We start from the raw sequence: 23,431 nt of genomic DNA, 5'->3' as shown, positions 1-23,431 counted from the left end.
TTCCAGTTGTAGGTCAAAGACAATCATCAATGATGCCTTTTACTCTAGAAGAGCTGATAATGTTGTCTCGCTGCCTTCGAGACGCCTGCCTAGGGATCATCAAGTTGGCTTATCCAGAAACAAAACCAGAAGTTCGAGAAGAATATATTACAGCATTTCAAAGTATTGGAGTTACGACTAATTCTGAAATGCAACAGTGTATACAGATGGAACAGAAACGATGGATTCAGTTATTTAAGGTACAGAGGAGATGGGGTTTTTTGTTTTTGTGTATGTGTGTTACTGACGTCAAATAATGTACAAATGTGTTCTGACTTGACTGACTCTTTTCTTACGAATAGAAGTACAGGTTTGTTTTAGGCGTAGTTTTTACTTTGCAAAACTTTTTTAAATGAAGAAAAGTTCGTTTTCATTTTACTTTTTTGCCTTCTTTGAAACCCTTGTTTTTACATTGTTACGTGCATCTTTTATAAGTTGCTCTAAGTACTTTGAGTGACAAGATGAATTATAAATAAAATTTTAAAATATTTTCAGTTTTCACTGAACGATCTCTTACAGATTTTGTTTTTTTAATCTTTTCAGAAATTGATTAACAAAGGTGGGGGATAAGGTCATTAATGCAAGTTGCATGTAAATTATTTTAAAATATCTTCATTTTTAACCATGCAGAAAGAGAAGTTATGAGTTACTGTGGCTGGAGCGCTGGCAGGAAGTCACCACCGCTGAGAATATAACTGTGGGGTAGAAAAAAAGAAAAGAAAAAGGGTGCTTGACTTGCCATGAAATTTCTGCAGCAAACACATCTAGTCAGCTAAAATCGCTCATTAAAGGAGTGAGAGCAGAAGAAGTGCATTTTCCAAATTGAATGCTGGATTTACAGTCCGTTTAATACCCGCGACCCCTCGCACACTAATGTGCAGTTCGAGTCATCAGCTGTCCCTTCAGGTCTTTTATCACTGCTTTTGTCAAGCTATCTATTTAATTGAAAGAAGTTAATTGAATGAAAATGATCAACTAAGCTTGTATTAATATTGCTAATGGAACTTTCTTCTTGGCCATGTTTGGAGAAAGATGTCAAGCTAGACTTTAGGAAAGGCCCATTAATGCTTGCACTTAACCTGATGGGCTAATTAAGGACTGCTTATTCATCCGACGAGTGCACGATAGTCTCTATCCAGCCCATTCTCCCTGATTTTACAACACATTTCACTTACGAGCATGAGCATTAGTACCGCGAGAGTAACTGATAATGTTTTGATTGCACTGAACACAGTACTAATGCATCATTGAATTTATAATTTGTGCAGATTGATGTAATATATGTTTGCACAATTTATTTTAATTACCTATCTCTGTATTCCCGGGTAAACTTTAAAGGGCACACGTTGAACCCTTAATATATCCATTCTTAAAGATTGACAACTTTGCAACTTTTCTAAGTTAAAAATAAGCTATCTAACCTATTTCAAACATATAATTCTTTGGGAAACTTGACTAGATATGTGAATTATTGTAGCATATGTGTTTTTCTTCAAGTATTTAATTAAACTCTGGGATCTCTGTTAATAAAGCTTTCCATGATGTAGGGTATCAGGTTTCGTGTTCAGTGTCAGATAATCTCATTACTTTATAGCACCTCTTGAGGCTTCCATAATTTCCATATGACAGGCTTGTCTTTAGGACCTAGAAATCTCAGGATTTAATAATGCTGTAGAAGAGAGTTTCGCCTGGCCCTATTTTATTTTGCTTAAGCATTAAATGAGAATTTGGTAGTGAACTTTTTCTTATGCCTCAGAATGACTCATTACCACTTGTTTAAGGGTTGAAGGTTTTAGGAATTAAGGAGAAGGTCCACTTTTTTGGTATGGGCTTGTTTTAGGTTTGAAATTGAGTTGTTACAAAGACCTTCTGAGTTTGGGATAGAATTGTTTGAAGACAATTTTTTGAACAGGATTCCTGTTCTTTGGGGGGTAAAAAAACCCAAACTTTTTTCATGCTACCTGCTGGTAAGCTGAGCCCTAAAAATAATGAAAAGGCATAGTCTTTGCATTGTAGAGAAGGGTTCAGCTGCTACTAGCTTTTCTTTAAGGAAAAAACTATCTTTAATACGAGATAAAAAGAATCCCCCTCAGTGCTTACTGTGTCCCGGACAGTATTGTAAGAGCTTTACGTATCCTGATTCATGGAACACGGTAATTCTGCCAGGAACGTGCTGTTACTACCGTACTTTACAGATGAGGTCACACAGCTTCGGGGGATAGAACGGGCCCTTGAACTCAGCTGCTGCTCTGCATCCCTCTCTGAAAAGTACTGAAATGGAATGTTAGCATTTTTTGTGTATTTTTAGTGCCAAATTTAAGTTGAAGAATTCAAGGTAGAATCAACCAAAGAAGGTAACAGCGTTTTGCCAATGATTTCCTGCCTTCCGCTGATTTTGACAGAATTGCAAATGATGAGACCTGACTCCTTCAACCACCAACCATTTTCATTATTCAGTCTTATGATGGTCCTTTCAAACTAATTTCTGTGAGAGGCTCTGTTGGCTGGTCACAGAACATAGAATTTTAAGTGGATAGAGTCATCTTTCTTTGTCACTATAAGAATGGAGGTCAGTTGCTGAGCCGTGCATTGACACTGCTAAAACAGTTTATGCATTTATCAAATTTATAAACTCCTCTTGAAGTGTAATTTATAGCTGTAGTTACTTTAGCCCTATGAGGAGATAGCAAGTCCTGTTTGATACGCCTTCGTGTGCGGCTACCAGCCTACGTGGGAGTCCCTGCGAGGAGGAAGGGGTATCAGGGAGCAGGAAGGAGACTCTCCACGCCTTCCTCGTCTGTGCTCATCTATGTGGAGAGAGAGAGGGGTCTGGCTTGCTTTCTCAGTGACTGATTTCATTTTTCAGTTCCAGAGAGAATTTTTTAAAAAGTTAAATTAAAACAACAGCCACACCCTGACATAGCCCTCACATGGCACCGTTAGGTATCCGTGTTCAACGAGACAATACCCTCTTTGTTCTCGTAGAGCTGCCTCGTGCCCTTTTCCATCTTTGAAGGTTTTTGTTTTGTTTTTGACTAAATAAAATGGGTACTTTAAAAAAATAATTTTGTAGTGTTTTAAACATCCTGGAGAATACTGTTGTCTTTAAAAATACACCAGTTTTCTCCAGTAGTAACTCAGGGCTTTATACAACTTGGTTCACCTGTGACATGGGTAGTCCCTCTCAGACGCTTCATGACCTCTGTGGATTTGGGCGCCGCTCTCGCCAGTTCCTTGAGCACGCAGGCTTTATGCCGGGAACGCTGGGGAATCGTGAGTGCTGTTGGCCCGGCCCTTGCTCTCTCAGCATTTTTACGTGGTGAAAAAGACAAACATTCAGCTAATCACATTAAGATAAACGAGGTCAGTACCATTAGAGCACACAGAACGGAAAAACAACTGCTGAGGTCACTCGAAACTTTTGATTTACTCTAGGGAAATGGTCATTCTGGTCTACGAGATGATGCTCTTGGAGCTGGTGCTTTCCTGGTGTTTCTCTATTTCTTTTTTTTTTTTTAAGATTTTATTTATTTATTCGACAGAGAGAGAGACAGCCAGGGAGAGAGGGAACACAAGCAGGGGGAGTGGGAGAGGAAGAAGCAGGCTCATAGCAGAGGAGCCCGACGTGGGGCTCGATCCTAGAACTCCAGGATCAGGCCCTGAGCCGAAGGCAGACGCTTAACGACTGCGCCACCCAGGTGCCCCATCTATTTCATTTCTGTGTGTTCTTCATTATAAAATCAGACTTGTAGAAAATTCTTACAGGATAGACACTTAGCACGTTGCTCGTTGGCCACACTCCCCTGCCCGTAGGTTATGTGCTGCAGCCTGTGCTTTGTAGTAACCTTCTTGAAGAATGACCTGAGGTGTTTGATTCTACTCACCAAAATTTACATATAAGATTTAAGGTAAAAAGAGATTATTATTTTATATTATAACGTAATTTAGTCTTGCAGTTGCCTTTCACAATTTTGACAATATGTACTTTTTTTTTGGTTATGGTAATTTAACTGAATGTCAAGAATCTCCATTGAGAAATGTCAGACTTTACTCTCAGTAGCCTTCAGCCACCTAATGTACATGTAATGCTAATTACGCATACGATATAGCGTGTGTCATACTTAAGAATATTTCCTGGAGGGCGCCTGGGTGGCACAGTGGTTAAGCGTCTGCCTTTGGCTCAGGGCGTGATCTCGGCGTTATGGGATCGAGCCCCACATCAGGCTCCTCTGCTGTGAGCCTGCTTCTTCCTCTCCCACTCCCCCTGCTTGTGTTCCCTCTCTCGCTGGCTGTCTCTCTCTGTCGAATAAATAAATAAAATCTTTAAAAAAAAAAAAAGAATATTTCCTGGAGTCGCTAGGTCTTCGTGTGATCGTCGTAGCCAGTGTACTCAGAAACACACCGGGGTCCTGTGGAACAGTGCCTGTTACTTTGCCATCTTGACCTGGGACAGCTGTTGAGGGTGGTTTTTATGGGCGGTCTCTCTGTTTCTAAGCAGTCACCTACTCGATCTTTTTAACATTGGGTTTGGGGAGCCTGTTTCCATGTATCACCTATTCCTAATTCAAATGGCAAACAATAGAACATGGATAACAGTTGTATTTCTGAATGTTTACTTAAATAACTGTTAGAGTTCTTGAGCGCGCATGTCATCTAAAGTTTAGATCTGGCATGGAAGACCATGATCTGGGGACAAGACTTAAACACCACATAAATGTCATATGTCCTATTTATAACTCTTGAAGTCTGCTGAAACTGTGTGTCGAGCTGGGTACACCTAGTTATTCTGGTGTTTGCTTGTTTACTGTTTTATCTTACTTCATATTTCTTAACTCACTGGTTCTCGGATCTAACTGCATACATCTCAGGATCTCCTGGGGAGCAGTTACAAACAGTTGACTGGCTTCGCCTCAGATGAATTGGATTAAATCCGCGGTTGGCGGTGCCTCTACGTGAGCATTCATCAGTGGGAGGTTTCAGGGTGCAGGGAGGGGTGAAGAACCGTAGGCCTCGCTGCACGGAGACGTCACTTTGGGCAGGTGTTTATAACCTTGGATCTCAGTTTGCAAAACTGGGCTTACCCATGACTTAGGTCCTGTTTAAATCTAAAATTCCTTCAGTTTTGGAACAGTCTTCTTCAGTAGGCATACCTGTGCCAGAAAATTTAATAAAATTAACTGAAAGAAAGACTGCCTTCACATCTCAACACTGGCTATCTGTTGATCCAGTTCAAAATTGTGACCCCGGTTTTCCTTACCTTTCACAATCTTTAGTCCATTTCTGCGATTTTAGTGGTTACATCCACGTACTTTCCTCCGCAGGACTAAGAATTTGTGTAGCAGTTGAGTGTGTGACCCTGAAAATGGCTACAGAGAGAGGGGGTGTGATCAAAGGTGTTTTGACGTCACAAGTGGACTCTGTTAAATTTTCATGGTTTCTTAAAATTTGCATTTTTCTTTAAAGCAGAACTAGTTTAAGTGAACGAGGAAAGTGTTTTTAGTTGAATTTAAGACATGGGATTTGACATTTCTAAAAAAATTTTTTGGGAATTGGTCCAGAGCTCATATTGCCAGATTTAGCAAATAAAAACGTGTCACCCAGTTAAATTTTAATTTCAGATAAATAACAAATGCTTTTTTAGATAAAAATATGTCCCATGCAATATTTTGGGTATATTTACATTTTTTTAAAAGCAGTATTTGGAGCATATTTATACTAAAAAATTATTTGATATTTATCTGAAATTAAAATTTAATAAGGTATCCTTTATTTTCTCTGGTAATCCTGTCCAGGACTCATCTTCAAGGCTGGCTTGCTGTCAAGTCTTAACTTGTTAGGAACTGCTTTTTCACAGCGACTCCGTCTGGACAGCTCGTCCTTGACACATGTCCTGAGGCCCCTGTCACTTTGTGCCTACCACTTTTTCCTCCCTACCTCTCTCTCCCCCTTTTTTTTTTTTTTTAAAGAGGGGTCACAATACCAGGACATTTATAAGTAATATGTGATTATTTCTTTTTTTATACTTAGAATTTGAAAGTAAGAAAGGGAGTGCCCTGTTTTGAAACTTCTTAGTGTTTAATTTCAGAGTAATTTAAAAGAAGAAAGTAAATTATGGCATTAATTGCTCCATAGATAGTTTAATATTTGTGACCTGTAGAAAATAAATGACCTCATAACCATAGGTTGGAAAGAGATGACCACCAGGAGGTGGATAAAAAGTTTTATTCTAGAGTTAGGCAGCCCTGGCCCTGCCCCTTGGCAAGCCTTGGAGCGAGTCTCTTCCCTTCAGCAAAGCTGAGTGTCCTCCACTGTGCCGTGGGGAAGGGCAGTCCACAAGGTTGTCAACATCCAGTGGGACAGTGTGCGTAAGCCGTCAGTGAACGGGTGCAGGCAAATAAACACACGTGGATAGTGGTCAGAAAGCATGGCTTCTGTTAACAGTTGTGTGTTCTGTGTAAATTTCAGCCCAGTATCTGTTCAGTCTGAACTTACTTAAAATACTAATTAATATAGCTGGTTATGGAAATGGAAAGATAGGCTTTGATGTTATTCATAGAAGATGGTGCTTCTGTCTCTGCTGTTGGAAGAGCATGTGTGATGTGCTCTGTGTGCACTGACCGGCCTCGTCCCAGACAGAATTGCACACGGAACGGAACTCACTGACATCTGCTCTTTTCTTTAGAAGAGCAAAACTGAGACACTTCGGAGATTTAAGTGCATTAGGTCAATGACAATACTTTGTTATGACCATGAAGTTAACCAGGTAGAAACCCAAACTAGGCTGTTCTCAGTCTACCTCAGCTGCACTTGAAATCGGTAATAATAAAGCATTGCATGCGTATAACTTAACCTCTGAGCAAGCACAACAGAGTCAAGAGTCAAGGATAACTAACTACGTGTTAACTGACCTAAGCTCATTTCTGCTGATTCAAAAAGGATATTACTGTAGTATTAGGACAGGCTTTCAAATGCCACAAGGTGGATGTCACAGCTACATGGGTAGGAAATACCCATCAGTCAGAACTGGAGTTCTAGACCTTGAGACGTTTGTACTGATGTACTTTTGTCTGCATGGCCAAACTGCTCACGCATCACGTTTTCCTCTGTCCTCAGGCATCTCATCCGAGTGGTGTGTCCACATTCTAGTGGTCTAAGGGTATCAACCAAGGACCCTTTCCCACCCATTTTTGTTGGACAGAGTTTTTGGTGTCCCTGAATACCAAGGATTTGCATGTCACAAAAGAGGCATTTGTGTTTCTGTCATCTGTAGATGCTGAACTCTGAGATTTTAAGGGGAAATCTCTATTAACAGTTGAAATTAGGCTATCTTGTCTGTCTTGTGGGTACATTTGGAAATTTATCACGTTATCCTAATTTTATTCCTTACTCAAGTTATGTTTTATCCTAATTTCTCATCCAGATATCTTACTTGATTAGAGGCGGTGTGTATAGAGGCCTGGCTGACTTTTTCAGAAAACATCGTCGTAGTTTTACTTTAACTACATAGTAGTTATGTGACGAAATCCTGTCTGTAAAGGTTTAAGACTTTGGATTTACAATTTTATGTTGGTTTATCTTGGTTTATTACAAAGTACATTCGTATTTAACAGAACGTCAGGTCTTTTTTATTGCTTAGTTTATTTTTTAAAGATTTTATTTATTTATTTTGAGAGACCGAGCATGTGTGTGAGCGGGGGGAGGGGCAGAGGGAGAGAAAGACTCTTAGGCCGACTCCACACTGAGTGCAGAGCCCAACGTGGGGCTCGATCCCGCGACCGTGAGATCATGACCTGAGCCAAAATCCAGAGTTGCACGCTCAGTGTACTGAGCCGCCCAGGCGCCCCCATCATTGGGTCTCTTTTATTTTATTTTATTATTATTTTTTAAAGATTTTATTTATTTATTCGACAGAGAGAGAGACAGCCAGCGAGAGAGGTAACACAGCAGGGGGCGTGGGAGAGGAAGAAGCAGGCTCATAGCGGAGGAGCCCGATGTGGGACTCGATCCCATTACGCCGGGATCAGGCCCTGAGCCGAAGGCAGACGCTTAACAACTGCGCCACCTAGGCGCCCCATTGGGTCTCTTTTAAATAGGCAGTGCCGTCAGTTCTCTTTAATCATATACTTTAAATTTACAATTAATTATTGATCCCAAGTCAATCATCAAATGCCTACTGAGTTTCCACGTAGTTAGTCGGGACTTTCTTCTTAGGGAGCTTCCTGCGTAGCCCGGGAGGGACTCGTGCTCATTGCAAAAGTAGTAATGAGCAGATCGGCCATGCTGGGGTGGGGAGGCTTTACAAAGCAGTCAGACTGAGTGTGTGTAGAATTCTGGTGAGAAGAAGGCCTAACTCCGGAGACTTACTTAAGGGAAATACTGAGATCCAGTCAGGACAGTTTTTTCCCCTCAGTGCCCTTGATAGAGTGTCTTTCAGAAAAATATGAAATGCTATTACCGTAGGAAAAACTTCCACAAAATTGCTATATACTTGGAGATTTCTTGTATTACAGCTCAAACGAGCTAATACATTTCCAAATTCGTGTTTGAAAACTTCATTACTTCCTCCTTTGTAGTACGCCTTTAACATATTCCTGTTAATTTTCCCTCCTTCACTGGCACGTAACTAACTGCTTCGTACTTAAAATTCATTCTTGTGATCACAGGGTGAGGTACTCTCTGTGGCCTGATCTGGCGGTGGCCTCGGGTGGGCCTCGGTGGCCAGGCGCACATGCTCTCAGCCTGTAGTGGGGAGCGCTCGGGTCCTTGACTGCCGCCTGGGGCTGTTGCTTCTCCTGTGCAGGGGTTGTTCCTGAGCTTGGTTACGTGACTTAGCCCTGTTCTTCCTCTGCAGGTGATCACCAATCTCGTGAAAATGCTGAAGTCCAGAGACACAAGGAGAAATTTCTGTCCTCCAAATCACTGGCTGTCAGAACAAGAAGATATTAAAGCAGATAAGGTTTACTGAAAGATCTTTCTAGTATTTTTCGTTAAACATATTTTTTCAGCTTTTGTCTTTCTGGGGAGAAGGATAAATTCTTCTAAATTGTTTTATTTATTACTTATTATGTAACTAAATATTAACAGTAAGCATTTTTATTATTCTTAGGTCATGTAATGGGATATATAGCAGTATCATTGACTTAAACATACATCCTGAGTTTATTTAACCACAGATTATATTGGAGCCTAGCGGTTCTTTGTTGGGGTTGCAAGAGATTTTGCTTGTATTGGTGTTGTAGTTATCAGTGTGTGTTTAGCACTTAGAGGAGATGAAGCATGTCCTTGATTTTCTAAGGAAACAGAGACAAATTTGAATATTACTAAGATCTAGACCTGAAGTAGATTCAGTGGTATAAATATTTTTTAGAGGTTTAACTAACAAAGGTCATGAGCTATTTGAATTTCTGACAAAGAAGAATTTTCATTGTTTCTTGTCAGAAAAAGGCGTACATGACTGTATTCATTTCAGAGTCTTGGGGATGAGGGCAGAGAGTGGAGGGTGTAGAAGAAACAAGGCCATAGAAACATTAAAGAAAGAAAAGAAAGCAGAGGTGTTTTACACCCGTTTCAGATAGTGCGTCTGCACGAATCTTGAAGCCTGTGGCTTCTAGCCGTGAGCGCTGGTCGGGCTGAGAAACTCTGCCAGATCTTGTAGCGGTGGACGTTCTGTAGCCAGATCCCGGAGGGGGGCTCTGAACAACACTTACACCAAAAAGAAACAGCCTTGGTGTGATGGGGCGTTCTGTCACTGGAGAGCATGGGAGCCACGGGAGCTCCAGCCCTCTAGACGAAGTGCAGCGGACTGAACCTCAAATAGGCTTAAATCTGCGAGGTCGTAAATGTACAAAAAAGAAGACTGGCCCTCTTGTGGGATGTAGAGGCACCACCTCATTGTTGGAGAGACTGGTTTGGGAAAAAGAAGTCATCCTGCCTGAGCCTGCCTGTCCTTCATGGACTTCATGTGCCTCGGGCTGAGCAAGCCGTGGTGACGGGAGAGCCTTGTGGGGTCGAAGCCACGAGTAGTGCGAGAACCGGGGTCCCACGGTCTGTAGGCTGGGAGGAGTAGGCAGTGTAGGCAGTGCCCCGGGGGTGCAGACCCCACGGGAACCTGCCGAGACCGGGCTGGAAGCCCCCGCAGATGGGGGTCCAGGGCCCAAATATCAGGCACTGTGCTGCTGCTTGACTCGAGAAGGCTCGGCTGTGGGAAGAATGCCAGCGGAACCAGACGTGTCTTGTGGCATAACTGGGTCCAGTTTTGGCACAAGTTCTCCATCTCATCGCCGACCACACGAGCCTCTTGAGAGAGCACACTGCCTGTGAAGCGTTCTGGCCAAAAGTCAAACCTGGATGTAATGAAACCCCTAGATGTAATTGCACATTTATAGGGAAATGGAGAGCCCAGAAGCCCACGTTAACACGGACGGGGCGCAGCTAGCGATGGTGGGGAACATTGCTGGACAGCGGACTGGGACCACCGCCAGGGCTGAGGGAGCAGATAGAACCACAAGCTTCACAGAATGCCCACGAACCCCAGCCTTACTGCAGAACTGATGTAAACAATTAAGTGTTTAGAATTATGAGACACTGAGTGTTTAGTAAGAAGAAGTTGTTAATTCTTTAAGTGTGATGTGTTTTCATTTGCATGGTGATCGTGTTATGACAGTTGACTAGATGCAGATATTACACAGCATTAAAGAGAACAAGTGGAGATTTCCTTGGGATGTATTAGGGAAAACAGTTATGTTGTGAGAGTGTAAACGGGCAGCCGACCAAGGAGAGAGTGCATGAAAAGGACTTGAGGTCAAAGAGCAGGACCTCGCTGGCGTGAAATGCACGCCCAGCACCCTTGTACTTCACATGTGGCCAGTGAGTGCTCGTGCCAGGGCACGGGGATGCACTGAGCCAGGCTGCTGGCCCCGCAGGTCACCCAGCTCTACGTCCCGGCTTCCAGACACGTGTGGAGGTTCCGGCGGATGGGGAGAATCGGCCCCCTGCAGTCGAGCCTGGACGGTGAGTTCTCTGTGTCCTGGCACATTTCTCCATCAGCCCAGGGTCATGGGCTTTTGTTTACATGCTGGGAAATCCACTCTTTTTGGTGTACTGTTCTGAAACTTTTTAAAAACTTTTTTTAGTGAGGGGAGGGGCAGAGGGAGAGAGAGAATCTCAAGCAGCCTTCACGCTGAGCATGGAGCCCGACACGGGGCTCAGTCCCACGACCCTGAGATCATGACCTGAGCTGAAATCAAAAGAGTAGGATGCTCAACTGACTGAACCACCCAGGCGCCCTTAGTGTTCCGTGATTTTTGTAAACGTCTGCCTCTGTGATCAACCCCATAGAAAGAGTCATCGCTCCAGAAATTATCTCTTGCGCCTTTGTAGGCAGCCCCTTTCCCCAGCCAGAGCCCCTGGCAACCACTGACTTGTTTTTTGTCCTGATAGCTTTACCTTTTCCAGAATGTCTTTAAATGGAACTATATAGTGTGTAGCCTTGTGAGTCTGGAAAGGAGAAGTCCGGGCGTACCTCTGAGACATGGCAGGTTTGGCTCCAGACCACCACAACACAGTGAATGTCCCCAAAGGAGTCAAACGAAGTTTTTCATTTTCTAGTGCGTATAGAAGTTAAGGGTGCAGGGGCACCGGGGTGGCTCAGTCGGTAAAGCGTCCTACTCTTGATCTCGGCTCGGGTCTTGAGCTCATGTTGTGGGTTCAGGCCCCACGTTGGGCTCTGTGCTGGTGTGGAGCCTGCTTAAAAAAAAAGTTAAGTGTGCAATGGCATTTTGTCTAAAAAAACAATGTACGTACCTTCATTAAAATTACTTTTGGCTAAGAGATCCTGACCGTCATCTGAGTTTTCAGTGACTGGTAATCTCTGATCACCATAACAAATGTAAGTATGGAAAAGTTTGAAATACTGCAAGAATTGCCTGAATGTGACACAGAGACAGGAAGTGAGCAAGTGCTGTTGGGCGGTGCTCGACGCGGGTCCCCACAGCCCTTTGGTTAGTGAAGCACCGCGTCCGCGCAGTGCGCTGAGGTGAGGTCACGCGTGCGCGGAGCCTAACGAGGGTGTTCCCGTGTGTTGCAGTGGGTCTGGAGTCCCCCCCTCTGTCCGTGTCTGAGGAGCGACAGCTTGCCATCCTGACGGAGCTGCCCTTCGTGGTTCCATTCGAGGAGCGAGTCAAGGTGTGCGCCTCAGTCTCAGTAGATTGCATATGACATCGTTTCAGTGTGAAAGAGTTAACACCAGCAAACACAGTCTCTCAAGGTGCTTAGTGCCCAGCCGGTTATGGGATTGCGGTTCTCCTCACGAGGTTGTCATCGTTGACCGTGATTCATAAAAGTGTCGTCCAACACCTCTGTGTAGACCCGAGGGATTGTTTCTCCTTATTTCTATCCGTAGTTACACCACTGTCTTCTTCTAATGGGAGTAGAAGGTCTTTTTGTTAGTAAATTTTGCATTGTTTTTGAAATTGCACATTTTTTTGAAGATATGTTTCTGTACATTATGTTGAAGTTATTTGTCGCAAATACTACTTTATAAAAGAGAGATGGACAGGTACCTTAATTTCCTGCCTGGTGATTTTTGACCAGTGTACAAAATTTTGTTTACATTTCTGTTTTGAGATTTAAAATGTTTTGTTTGTATTCACCAACTTAGCAAATGTCTAAAAACTACTAGGCTTTATTCTTAAGTAATGGCTTTGAGAGGACACCTTCAGTCCTGCCCACTTCCTTTATAGGACGAGCAAAAGAGTGAGTTTCTTGTAAAGCTTTCGGTGTTCTTCATGGAGACACGGGCAAGCGGGCACAGCTATAATGTGACATTATATAGTTCCTGAGCTCCCTCTACTGGATTTTTAGCATCAAAAAAATTACTTGAATCTTATTGTTAGGCAGATATTCTTACTAATATTGATATACAGCTTTACAAAGTTATTCTCTGTTTTCCTCTCTACCACCTGGGTTTTTCTAAAGGGTTTGCAAAGGAAAATACTGAAAATATACTCCAGCATGGGATTTTTTTACATTGTTACAAAATGGAGGAAAGGGACAATAGTACGAATATATTAATACTACACATTTACTGAGAAGGCATAAAGTCCATATATGATACCTTGGCTTTTAAAGTTTGCTTCAGAATTTATGGAGATAGAAAAGTTAAGATTTATTTAGCAGTTTTTCCTTCTGTTGCTTATGTTTATAACAAAAAGTCTGTTGTTCCGGATAACCTGACAACTTCCCCTGTTTGTTAGATCTTTCAAAGGTTGATTTATGCAGATAAGCAAGAAGTTCAAGGAGATGGTCCATTTCTGGATGGAATTAATGTCACAATAAGAAGAAATTATATTTATGAAGATGCTTATGACAAACTTTCCCCAGAAAATGGTATGTATGATTCTCTGTGTCTGCATGTGGCAGGGGGAGGTGGGGGATTATTTTAGAAAGAGGTAATCATGAAAATATCCGCGTCCGTCATCTTGTTCTGTAATGACTTTGTAACAGTGGAATGCACGTGTCAGATTTGGTAGATGTATATTACCAAATAACACTGACAAATAATTATCCCAACAGCAGCCTTTCAAATACTGATTTTTTTTTTAGGCGAGAAGCTCCACCCACGAATGTCTGTGTCTCAAATTTAGTTGACAACTTACAATTCTGAAAGTGTTGATGGGCAACCGTCGACATTCCGTGTTAAGTATGAGAATCTATTTATGTGTATATTACAAACTCTGAGCCGTATTTAACGTAGCAGAAGAAACCCCACTGCAGTCCAGACCCCTGCACAGACGGGCGTGTCCTTCAGTGGCGGGAGCGAGTCACGCTGAAACAGTGATTGGGTCGCATTTAGAGCTCAGCAACACGTTTTACCTCGTGAATATTCAACACCCAGTGTTAAATGTGGTATCCATGATACTGCATTAAATCAGGATGCCATCAGTGCAGGAATGAACAGTAGAAGCTTGGCGGGATCCCGGGCACAGCTTCAGGAGGTGATGGGATGGTGTGAGAAGTGAAAGAACGGGTGCCTCTTCTAGGGGAGCCAAACCTCAAGTCATTTTTTCCTTAAAGAGCTAATTGTGCTGTACCGTGGGAGTAACGGAGGACGGTGAGCATCAGTCACCAGCCCCTTCTCTGTCCCGGGTTTCGTGTGCAAGGGTTTGGTGTTCATGTGCGGTGGTTTTGTCTGTAATGTGTGCTGCAGCCGGACCCCACCAGCTCCGTCCTGGCCCTGGGGTGTGCTGTCCACGGCACCAGCATACTCTCGCCCAGCATAGCATGCTTTTAAATTTTCTGCGTGAACGAGGCAAAAATCTGGTACTCTGACTTCAAGCCCAACATCCTTTTGAAAACAAAGTAGGCCTCCCTCCGTGGGGATCCAGTCCCCATAAATCAGCTGTTGCAGCTGTCGTGTTGTCCCCCACTGGACCAGGGCTTTGCACGCTGTTCCTCTGTTCCCCTCAACTGGCTGGTGCTTGGTGGGTGTTGGATCTGTGATTGAGCCTGGGGAAGACTCAGTCGATAGACAAGGTGGTAAACGTGCCATCGACGCAGAAATGTTGAGAGTGGAATTGGGGTGTGGTTGATGCTGGGGAGGGGGAGGCAGTCCTGCAAGTGAGGAAGCAGTGATGGGCACGGCCGTTCACACATGGCTGATCGTGCCCACACTTGCTTCCTCCACATGCCGGAGTTGGATGAGAAGATGCACGTATCAGCCATTTTAAATTAACTTGAAAACTATTTCATAGAGATGATTTTTAAAGATATTACTATCTAATTATAACAAGCCCCAAATTTCTTAATGAATCCTTAAGCTTAAAGTTATTCAGAAGCTGATCACACCCTAACTCTCCAGGTGCGTGCCGATGCTTGCACTGAGTTTGAGGGATTTGGAGAGACCGTCTGCAGATGTAAAGCGTGTATAACAGTATACACCTGTATGTACGTTATATGCATGTAACATGTGCATGTATGTGATAATGCTCTTCATCTCTGCACATGTGTTCTAATTCAGGCCTTAGTAACATGAATTTTTTAAACCATTTGTCAAAATTGTTATTTTGCTAGGGAGAGTAGTAAAATTAAATATCTCAGAATGTTGCATTTACTTGTGGGGAATTGGCGTGCGGTGCTGTGCTGACTCATCATTTATACATAACGTTAATATGCTTGCTGTACATGCTGTCTCATCCTCGCACCATAGCCTTTATGGACGCTTGTCATCTCGTATTCATGTCTTCTCAGGAGGGCTGTCTTCCTCTCTCTCTTTTTAAGATTTTATTTATGTAGTCATCTCCACACCCAGCGTGGGGCTTGAACTCACAACCCCAAGACTGAGCCAGCCAAGTGCCCCTCAGACCAGTTTTCTGGAGTGTGGGTGTTGGCCCCATGGATGATTGAGCAGGTTGCTGGAGCTCAGAGAGGTGGAGCCGGTTCTCTTCTTAGTGGGGAGCCCAGGCAGGTGCCGGCGCGCTGGTCCCAGCCCCAGGCTGCCACGCGCTCTCATTGCCCTGGCCGCCTGGTGCGAGACCGTGGAGAAGTGACCACGGTTACCCTCAGGACTGCTGTAGGTCTTGGTGTCATCATCTGTTAGCTTGGATGAGAATCCGCCAGAGCTGGCTCTGAACCGTGCTGTATCGGTTCCTGAGAACCTCGTGTGTCTGTGCTTTGGTCTGTGAGTTGGTTTTATTTCATGTAATGCGCAGAATTTATTACATCATTTTTCTGAAGAAGAAACTATAATAGGGTAAAATCAAAGTAACGTTTTACTTAGGTTTTTTCCCCCCACCGAAACCTTCCTATATAAGTTAGATACTTTAAATTTTTCTTTAGAAACAAGTGGTGGCAAGATATCTCAGGCTGGATTTGATTCTGAAAATATTATTGTGCTATTCCATACTGCTGTTCACAGAAATGAGCTTCAGGGAACACAGAATCTCAGTTGTAGCCAAATTAGAGGGGTGATTTCTGTGACTGGCCGCTGAGTCTGCAGAAGAGAGTGACACACTCCTGTTCCCCTTACTGTTGCTACAGGTGGAACGAGTGTGGGAAAGCATGGGCCACAGCTGAGGTTTCCCATGTACAATATTTGTACACTCAGAATTTTTACAAAATACGCTGCTGACTTCTGACAATCAGTTTGAGAAATATTACATGTGACAAACAAATGCTAATGTGTAATCCATCCTTAAAACTGGGTCTTAAGAGGAATATGTAAAGGTGAGATACCCAACTGTACTTTTGTGTCACATCTGTAATTATCTGCTTAGATTTCTTTCGGCATTTTACCTAGGTCTTGAGCTGGAATGTGTTTTGTAATCCTATTAACCAAAATACATGCCAATAACATATTCATGGAGCCTAATCAGTTAAAAGCATGTTCTTCATGTAATCATGGTTAAATTTTAAAAATAGAAGAGAATATGGTTTAGTATAAAAGCCTATGCTTTGTAGGCAATAGACGTATCTTTAAAATGTAGCACTCCCTTTACAGTGTTAGCTGTCTGTCGTTAGACATAACTCGACCTCCCTCGTACTTGGTTTTCTCACTGCAGAATGAGGATAATTCTATTTTTTCTTCTTCACGTTTTTATTTAAGTTCTGGTTTGTTAGCACACAGTGTAATATTGGTTTCAGGAGTAGAACTCAGTGATTCATCACTTCCATACACCACTCAGCGCTCATCACAGGTGCCCTCCTTAATCCCCTTCACCCTTTTAGCCTGTCCAGAATGGGGTTAATTCTTAACCCAGAAAGTTGTTAAAGGACTTGAAGTAATGTGTGTAAAATTCTGGCTTGGGGTCAATTATCAATGCTCATTATTCCTTTACAAAGTACAAGAGCAAGCGTAACCCGATGGTTTAGATTTGTCTGCCCTAGTCCGGCAGGAGATGTGGGCTTTACCACGGAGCTCGCCTGGCACAGCTTCTGGCCTCTCCCAGCCGGCTCAGTGGAAGACGACGTCTGTACTGCTGGGCACAGTGCTGTAGACCTCAGTCCAAACAGTGACTCGTACCGGCCCCGTTTGAGCCACGTTCTAGAATAGTCACAGCCAGGTTCTGTGACTTCAGAAGTACTGACGCTCGCCCACCGCCATGGTGGAGCTCTAGCAGACATGCACGCTGCTAATCCCCCTTCCAGAGTGTTTTCTCGAGGTCCCCTGTCCCTTGGGGAGATTTGGGGTGGCCGCACGGAAAGTCTGAAAGATGGCAGCCGCTCATTAGCCCAGGAGCACTGGCGCCTTTGCAGACCTGGGCCACGCTGCCCTGCACCTCACCACACTCCCCAGCGGCCGGCCGCCTCTGCCCCTCCCCGCCGGCTGAGATGCCGAATGCCCGCAGCACGCAGGGGGAGAAGATGAAGCCGTGTCAGTGACTTTCACAAACTTGCACCTTGATTAAGCCTGTCCCATGAAGACCGCCTGGTTTTGACTTTCGGCAGAAGCCCTTTCGTTGGCTTGTACTCGGTGTCTGTGTCCTGAGGCTGTTGTGTCCCCGTAGGTGAGTCTAGCAGTACTGGCCTCTTGAGGACCTGGCCGGACCTTTCTCTAAAATACCGGGCATAATTAAGCAATTTTGCAAATTTTTTAATTTTTGTTTTTGTCTTTGTGGCACACGAGATAACACTTTCAAATGATGATGTGGACTCTGGGTTCTGACTCTCCCGCGCGTTCACCTCTTTAAGAGACTCTGCTGTTAATTGCACTGATGTCCCCTTTACCCATTTATGGTTTTTCCTTTCCTGGTAACAATTTCTGTTCCCAAGTATTCTTATGTGCTGAATTCCCTCGCTCTTTTGCTCGTATTTTAGAGTATTTTAGAGTGTCCTATCCCGTAGAATATAAGGGATAACTTAATTCTCTCCTGAGCATCGTTTCCCCTCACCACCGTGCGTGATACATGAACCTCTTTCTCTCTTTCTCCCGTTGTTGGCTTTGGGGGAGATACGGGTCTGTCTATCTCATCATCTGTTTTTAATCTCATTGTTTTGTTTTTTTTGAGTCCAGCATTAAAATATCTCTCATATTCTTGCTCCCCTTCCCAAAACTTCCTGTAATACCAGCTTATTTTATTGCCTTCTTTTAAAATCCTTTCTCCTCCCCCCTTTACCCGCCTCGTTTTAACAGAGCCTGATTTGAAAAAGCGGATCCGTGTGCACTTACTCAATGCTCATGGCCTGGACGAAGCCGGCATTGACGGTGGTGGTATTTTCAGAGAGTTTCTGAATGAGCTGCTCAAGTCAGGATTTAACCCCAACCAAGGGTTCTTCAAGACCACTAATGAAGGGCTCCTGTATCCCAGCCCGGCTGCCCAGATGCTCGTGGGAGATTCCTTTGCCAGACACTACTACTTCCTGGGCAGGATGCTTGGAAAGGTAAAGTAACTTGGTGTGTTTGGACCTCAGACCACAGGATGTTGAAGTTTTGCCTTTCTGTGTGGTTGCTGTCTGTTTCATTGAAGACGTTTCTTAAAAATTGCCGAAGTAATTTTGGTGAACCCTGAACAGTATTTTTTTACATGATAATTAACATTTCACCATTACACATTGCATGCACAGTAGTCACACACATAAATTATTTGTATAGTGTAGAAAACCTGGGGACCGTATACTATAAAATCCTGTTTGTCGAAGTCTCTGGGTAGCTGTTGCCATCAGTGTGCACCCTGGAAATACTGTCTGTCTCCCCATTGCTCATTGATAGTGTTCAAGTGGTTCTTGTAAGGTTCCGTCAACTTGGGAAATGCTACGAGGTGGAAGACCGTAGTTGTTGGGCGTGGGTTAAGTGTTCCGTATGTTGTGTGCGAACTCTAGGAACAGTGGCCATTGAGGATGACGTGATCGGGGCGCCTGGGTGGCTCAGTTCGTGAAATGTCTGCCTTCGGCTCAGACCATGATTCTGGAGTCCTGGGATCAGGCCCCGCATCAGGCTCCCTGCTCAGCGGGGACTCTGCTCTTCCCTCGCCCTCTGCTCCTCCCCCTGCTCCTGCTCTCTCACGCTCGTTCTCACTCTCAAATAAATAAATAAAATCTTTAAAAAAAAAAAAAAAAAAGGTGTCACGATAGTAGTGCTCTAGTAACCAGAGTGCTACACGCCTGCCGGCCAGCTACACACACACAATTCACCCCTCCTGTAAATGAGAGGAAAACATTCACGAGTGCTGGAGCCTCGTGGGAGTGTCCTGTTTCATGCTGAAACGGTGGTCGTCCCGGCCTGTGGTAGCCCCATGGGGCGGCCACACAGCACCACAGACGGGGCAGCTTAGGAATCACACACACTTGTTTCTCACAGCTCCGGAGGCTGGAAGTTCACCATCAGGATGCCATGTGGTCTCACAGGCTGGGCCCTTGTCCTGCTTCGTGCCCAGAGCCTTCTCTCTGGGGTCGCTTCCGTAAGGACACCTGACCTAATCACCTCCCAAAGGCCCCACCTCCTGATGCCATCACCCCGGGGGGTTCGGACGGCAGCGTAGCAACTTTGTGGGACCTCGCCTGTGGGTGTGCCAAAGGTGGGGAATAGCAGCAGTCCCTGAGACTCCATTTAAGTCAGGGGTCGCTGACTTCCTCCCATGGGTCAAATGCAGTCCAAAGAGGGGGGTTAGGGTTTTTTTTCTTTTTAATTGATTACTAACATTTTTAAATGGCAGAATATTTATATACAGGGTTATATTTCTGGGTTACTCTGTTTTATTTTGTTTGCATCTTTGTACTTGAAACAAATTCCGTGTCAGCAGTTGCCAATCCTAGCAGGATGCAGCTGGCAAATATCCCAGTAAAATCGGTAATTGAGACTTAGGTCTAAACTGTTCTAAATGAGGTGGGAAATCATTTAAGTTATTTCCCTGGGAAATGGAAAGTTGATTGTTGATTTTTCTTTGAATGATTCGTTCCACTCATCGTAACTGCACGGTAGAGAAAACCTGATGCGTGTGGGGCAGCGTGCAAGGATCCCCTAGTATTCATACTCTTGCTGACAAATAGTCGCTTTGGTGACAGCGACACAGGTTTACCCCAAACCCACTGTCTGAATCAGAAGTTGTAATATCCCAAGAGCCGAGGGGAAGGCTGGAGAGAGCGCGGTGCTCAGGGCTCAGTGGCGCGATGCTGGCTCCTTGCAGGGGCTTCGGCTCCAGTTCAGAAGATATCTTCCTCGTTTGTTTTCATTACTGAGGGTGTATCTTGCAGCATAGAATAAAGATGGAACATATCTGGATCTGTAAAGGGTCACAACATATCCTGTAATAAGGTTATTATTAAATAAATTTATGTCACCCAAGAATCATTGGTGTATTGTTCTAGATAGGTAAATGTTTTTCATGGTATTTGGGGGAAGTTCGTTAGGGTTTGGATAGTCTGGGAATGCATTTTGGTCTCCCCTACTTAAGAGTGGGATAGCAATGCCTGATACTCCATATTTACTGTCCAGCACGCTTTGAGAGGTTGGATTGTATCACAAGAATCATAGTCCGTGCAGCTTCTGCAGGTCTGCATGAGTAGAGGTGACACTCAGGAACTGAGGGCAGCAAGCCGTAGCCTCTGGCCAAGTCCACCCACCTATTCTTTGTAGTTGGAAAAAAAGAAAAAAAGGTTTTATTAGAATTCCACCGGGCATCATCGTTTACATTGTCTGGGTGCTTTCCCTACAGTGGCAGTTGGACAAAGCCCAGATAGAGCATGTGCTCTGGGGCCCTTTCCAGGACGGTTTGCTGACCCTGCCATAGGGCTAAGCCAGCGGACAAATCATAAAGAGCCTTTGTGTTGCATGATGAAAAGTTTGGTCTCCATCCTGTGGGTCATGGAAAATCATTGTTTTGAGCAAATGGCCAAGACTTACTATATTTGCAAGGAGACAGCAGGCAGCGAATGGATTTTAGAGGGTGAGACTCAGGAGTTAAGATTTAAGAGTATGGGACCGTGGCCTAAGTCCTCAGTAATGCTGGCCTTGCTCACAGCAGTGTGATGCTGTGAGGTCAGTGGGGACTGAAAAGTGACCACGGGATTGGTCTGCGAGTCTTTATCTTAGAACCACTTCATTGAGATATGATTCGCATCCCTGCAGTTTGTCCGCATGTAGTGTGCGATTCAGGGGTGTCCGGCTGACTCAGTTGGTGGAGCATGTGACCCTTGATTTGGGGGTCATGAGTTCGAGCCCCATGTTGGGCGTAGAGATCACTTGAATGAATGAGTGAATTTTTGGGAAGTGTATGATTGAGTAGTTGCAGTATATTCAGAGTTACGCAGCTGTCACCACCGTCAAATTTAGAACATTCATCTCCTGTGTCTATTAACAGTTCTCCCCCCCCCCCCCCGCCCCGCAGACTCTAGGCAAACGCTAGCTTATCTTTAGTCTCCGTAGAGTGTCCTGTTCCGGACATTTTTGTGTAATCGCACCACACCTACGTGGCCCTAGTGACCGGCTTCTCACCCGGCGTCATGTTTTCAAGGGTCATCAGAGGTGTAGCCTATGTCCACACTTCGCTCCTGGTATTACCAAATCACAGTCCCTTCTGTGACAGCCAGATTTGTTGTCCATCCATCTGCTGAGATGGGCGTGCAGTTGTCCTCGGTGATGTTTTTACTGGAGTGGTTTGATAAAAATGAATTTGCTGTGGGCTGAAGAAGAGGGAAGGTATAAAAATAGAAAAGAGTGTCGGTGGCCTTTTCAGAAGGCTTCACTCTGAAGGGAAGGAGAGAGAGGATCCCTAAAGAAAGAACAGTTCCAGAAGAGAATGGGTGGGTTGGTTTTCAAAGATAGGGTAGCTCAGTGCAGGTGAAATGTCGATGATAAAGAGCCAGATGGGAGGGATGGCTTAGTGTGCTGGGAAAGACACAGCAAGGGACTGGCAAGCCGCTGTGCTCCAGGAGAACTGTCTGCGTGGTGCAGTGTCATCTGGCTGGCACGGGGCTGGTTCAGGGAATCACATTTACAATGTAGTTCTCATCAGTTCTCATCAGTAAGCAGCCACTTGTGGCTGGTGGCTGAGGTGTTGAGCGACTCTGGAGTATGGATGGAGGTGTTGGCTTCGGGCGTCATGAGCAAGGAAGGTGGGTGGGGGGATTGTCTTTGTGTAGACTGGGTGAGTAAGAAGGTCTAAAGGTGGGCTGTTGCTGGCTCGGGTGCCTGGCTGGTGGAAGGATGAAGAGCCAGCCTGAGGATTCAGCCCTTAGTGCTTTGGTATCCAGAGAGGCGGCGGGGAGTGGCCGTGTGGGGAGGAAGATCAAAGAAGATGGGGTGTTAGGAGGGAAGAAAGTGTGTCAAGGACAAGGGGTGAACAGTGACCGCCTGCTCTGAGGTTGGGAGGATGGGGACCATGAGGGGCACAGTGGCGCCCACTACAGTGACATCAAGCCACGTGCCAAATTGAATGTGTGCTATGCACGGACTCAGTATGTAGGAATTGTCATTAACAAGTCCGCCGTCCTTAAGTAAATGATTAAGAAATTAATGTTGCTATCGTCATTATTTTTTATGAGAATTAACCAGAACTATGATCATTTTCAGCTGTATGACAAAATTCCTTGCAGATCAGATTTGTAGCTCTGTTCTCTGTTCTCTGTACCTATGAAGCAGACCTGCCCTTGTTCACCTTGGAGTTGCCCATTTGAGAAGCAACTTAAAAATCAATGCCTGCAAAGCAGATTATGCTCTTGTGACTTTTAAAAAAATAAGTGGGTTGACAGATAACAGCTTTCTTGAACTGTGTAATTCACATTCCAACCATTCAGCCTTTTAAAGTGTACCGTTGGGTGGTTTTTAACACATTCACGAAGATGTGCAGCCGTCACCGCTGTTCACTTTCAGGACGGTCGCATCATCCTGAACCGCAGAGCACTGGTGCAGGAGCCCCGTTCCCCTCCAGCCCACCCCCCACCAGCCCTAGGCTGCCACTCATCTACGGTCCCTGTGGATTTGTCTGTTCTGGACATTTCATAGAAATGGAGTCCTACAATATATGGCCTTTTGTGACTGGTTTCTTTGACTTAACAGAATGTTTTCAAGGTTCCTCAGTATTGTCGCATGTGTTAGAACTTCTGCATAGCTGAATGACATTCCACTGTGTGGATATAAGACATTGTGTTTATGCATTCATCCATCGATGGACATTTGGGTGTCCCCGCCTTTTGGCTATTATGAATAATGCTGCTATGAACATTTGTGTACCCACCTTCCCTGACTTAGGATGGGGTTACACCCCGGTAAAAATCCATCGTAAATTGAAAATATCAGACATTGAAAATGCATTTCGCACACCTAACCTAGCAAACATCACGGCGTAGCCCAGCCCACTCTAAGTGTGCTCAGGGCTCTCACGTTAGCCCACAGTTGGGCAAAGTCATGGAACAGGAAGGCTCTTGGACAATAAAGTGTCGAACATCTGGAATGCACGGAACA

General features: G+C 44.4%; 1 protein-coding gene across 1 annotated transcript in view; it reads left to right on the top strand.

The window, feature by feature from the left end:
- Nucleotides 1-23,431, top strand: part of UBE3C (ubiquitin protein ligase E3C) — a 117,858-nt gene that overhangs the window by 54,513 nt on the left and 39,914 nt on the right. The window contains exons 13-18 of the mRNA XM_045792223.2: nt 7-239; nt 8,891-8,995; nt 10,962-11,049; nt 12,125-12,222; nt 13,293-13,425; nt 18,167-18,414. Coding sequence (XP_045648179.1) covers nt 7-239; nt 8,891-8,995; nt 10,962-11,049; nt 12,125-12,222; nt 13,293-13,425; nt 18,167-18,414 — 905 coding nt within the window. The remainder of the gene's footprint in view (nt 1-6; nt 240-8,890; nt 8,996-10,961; nt 11,050-12,124; nt 12,223-13,292; nt 13,426-18,166; nt 18,415-23,431) is intronic.

This window comes from Ursus americanus, chromosome 3, assembly GCF_024610735.1.
Source record: "Ursus americanus isolate L20-20 chromosome 3, mUrsAme1.1.p, whole genome shotgun sequence".
NCBI classification, from domain to species: Eukaryota; Metazoa; Chordata; class Mammalia; order Carnivora; family Ursidae; genus Ursus; species Ursus americanus.
The sequence above is the reverse complement of the archived record's forward strand: the minus strand, read 5'-3'. Positions and strand labels throughout refer to the sequence as shown.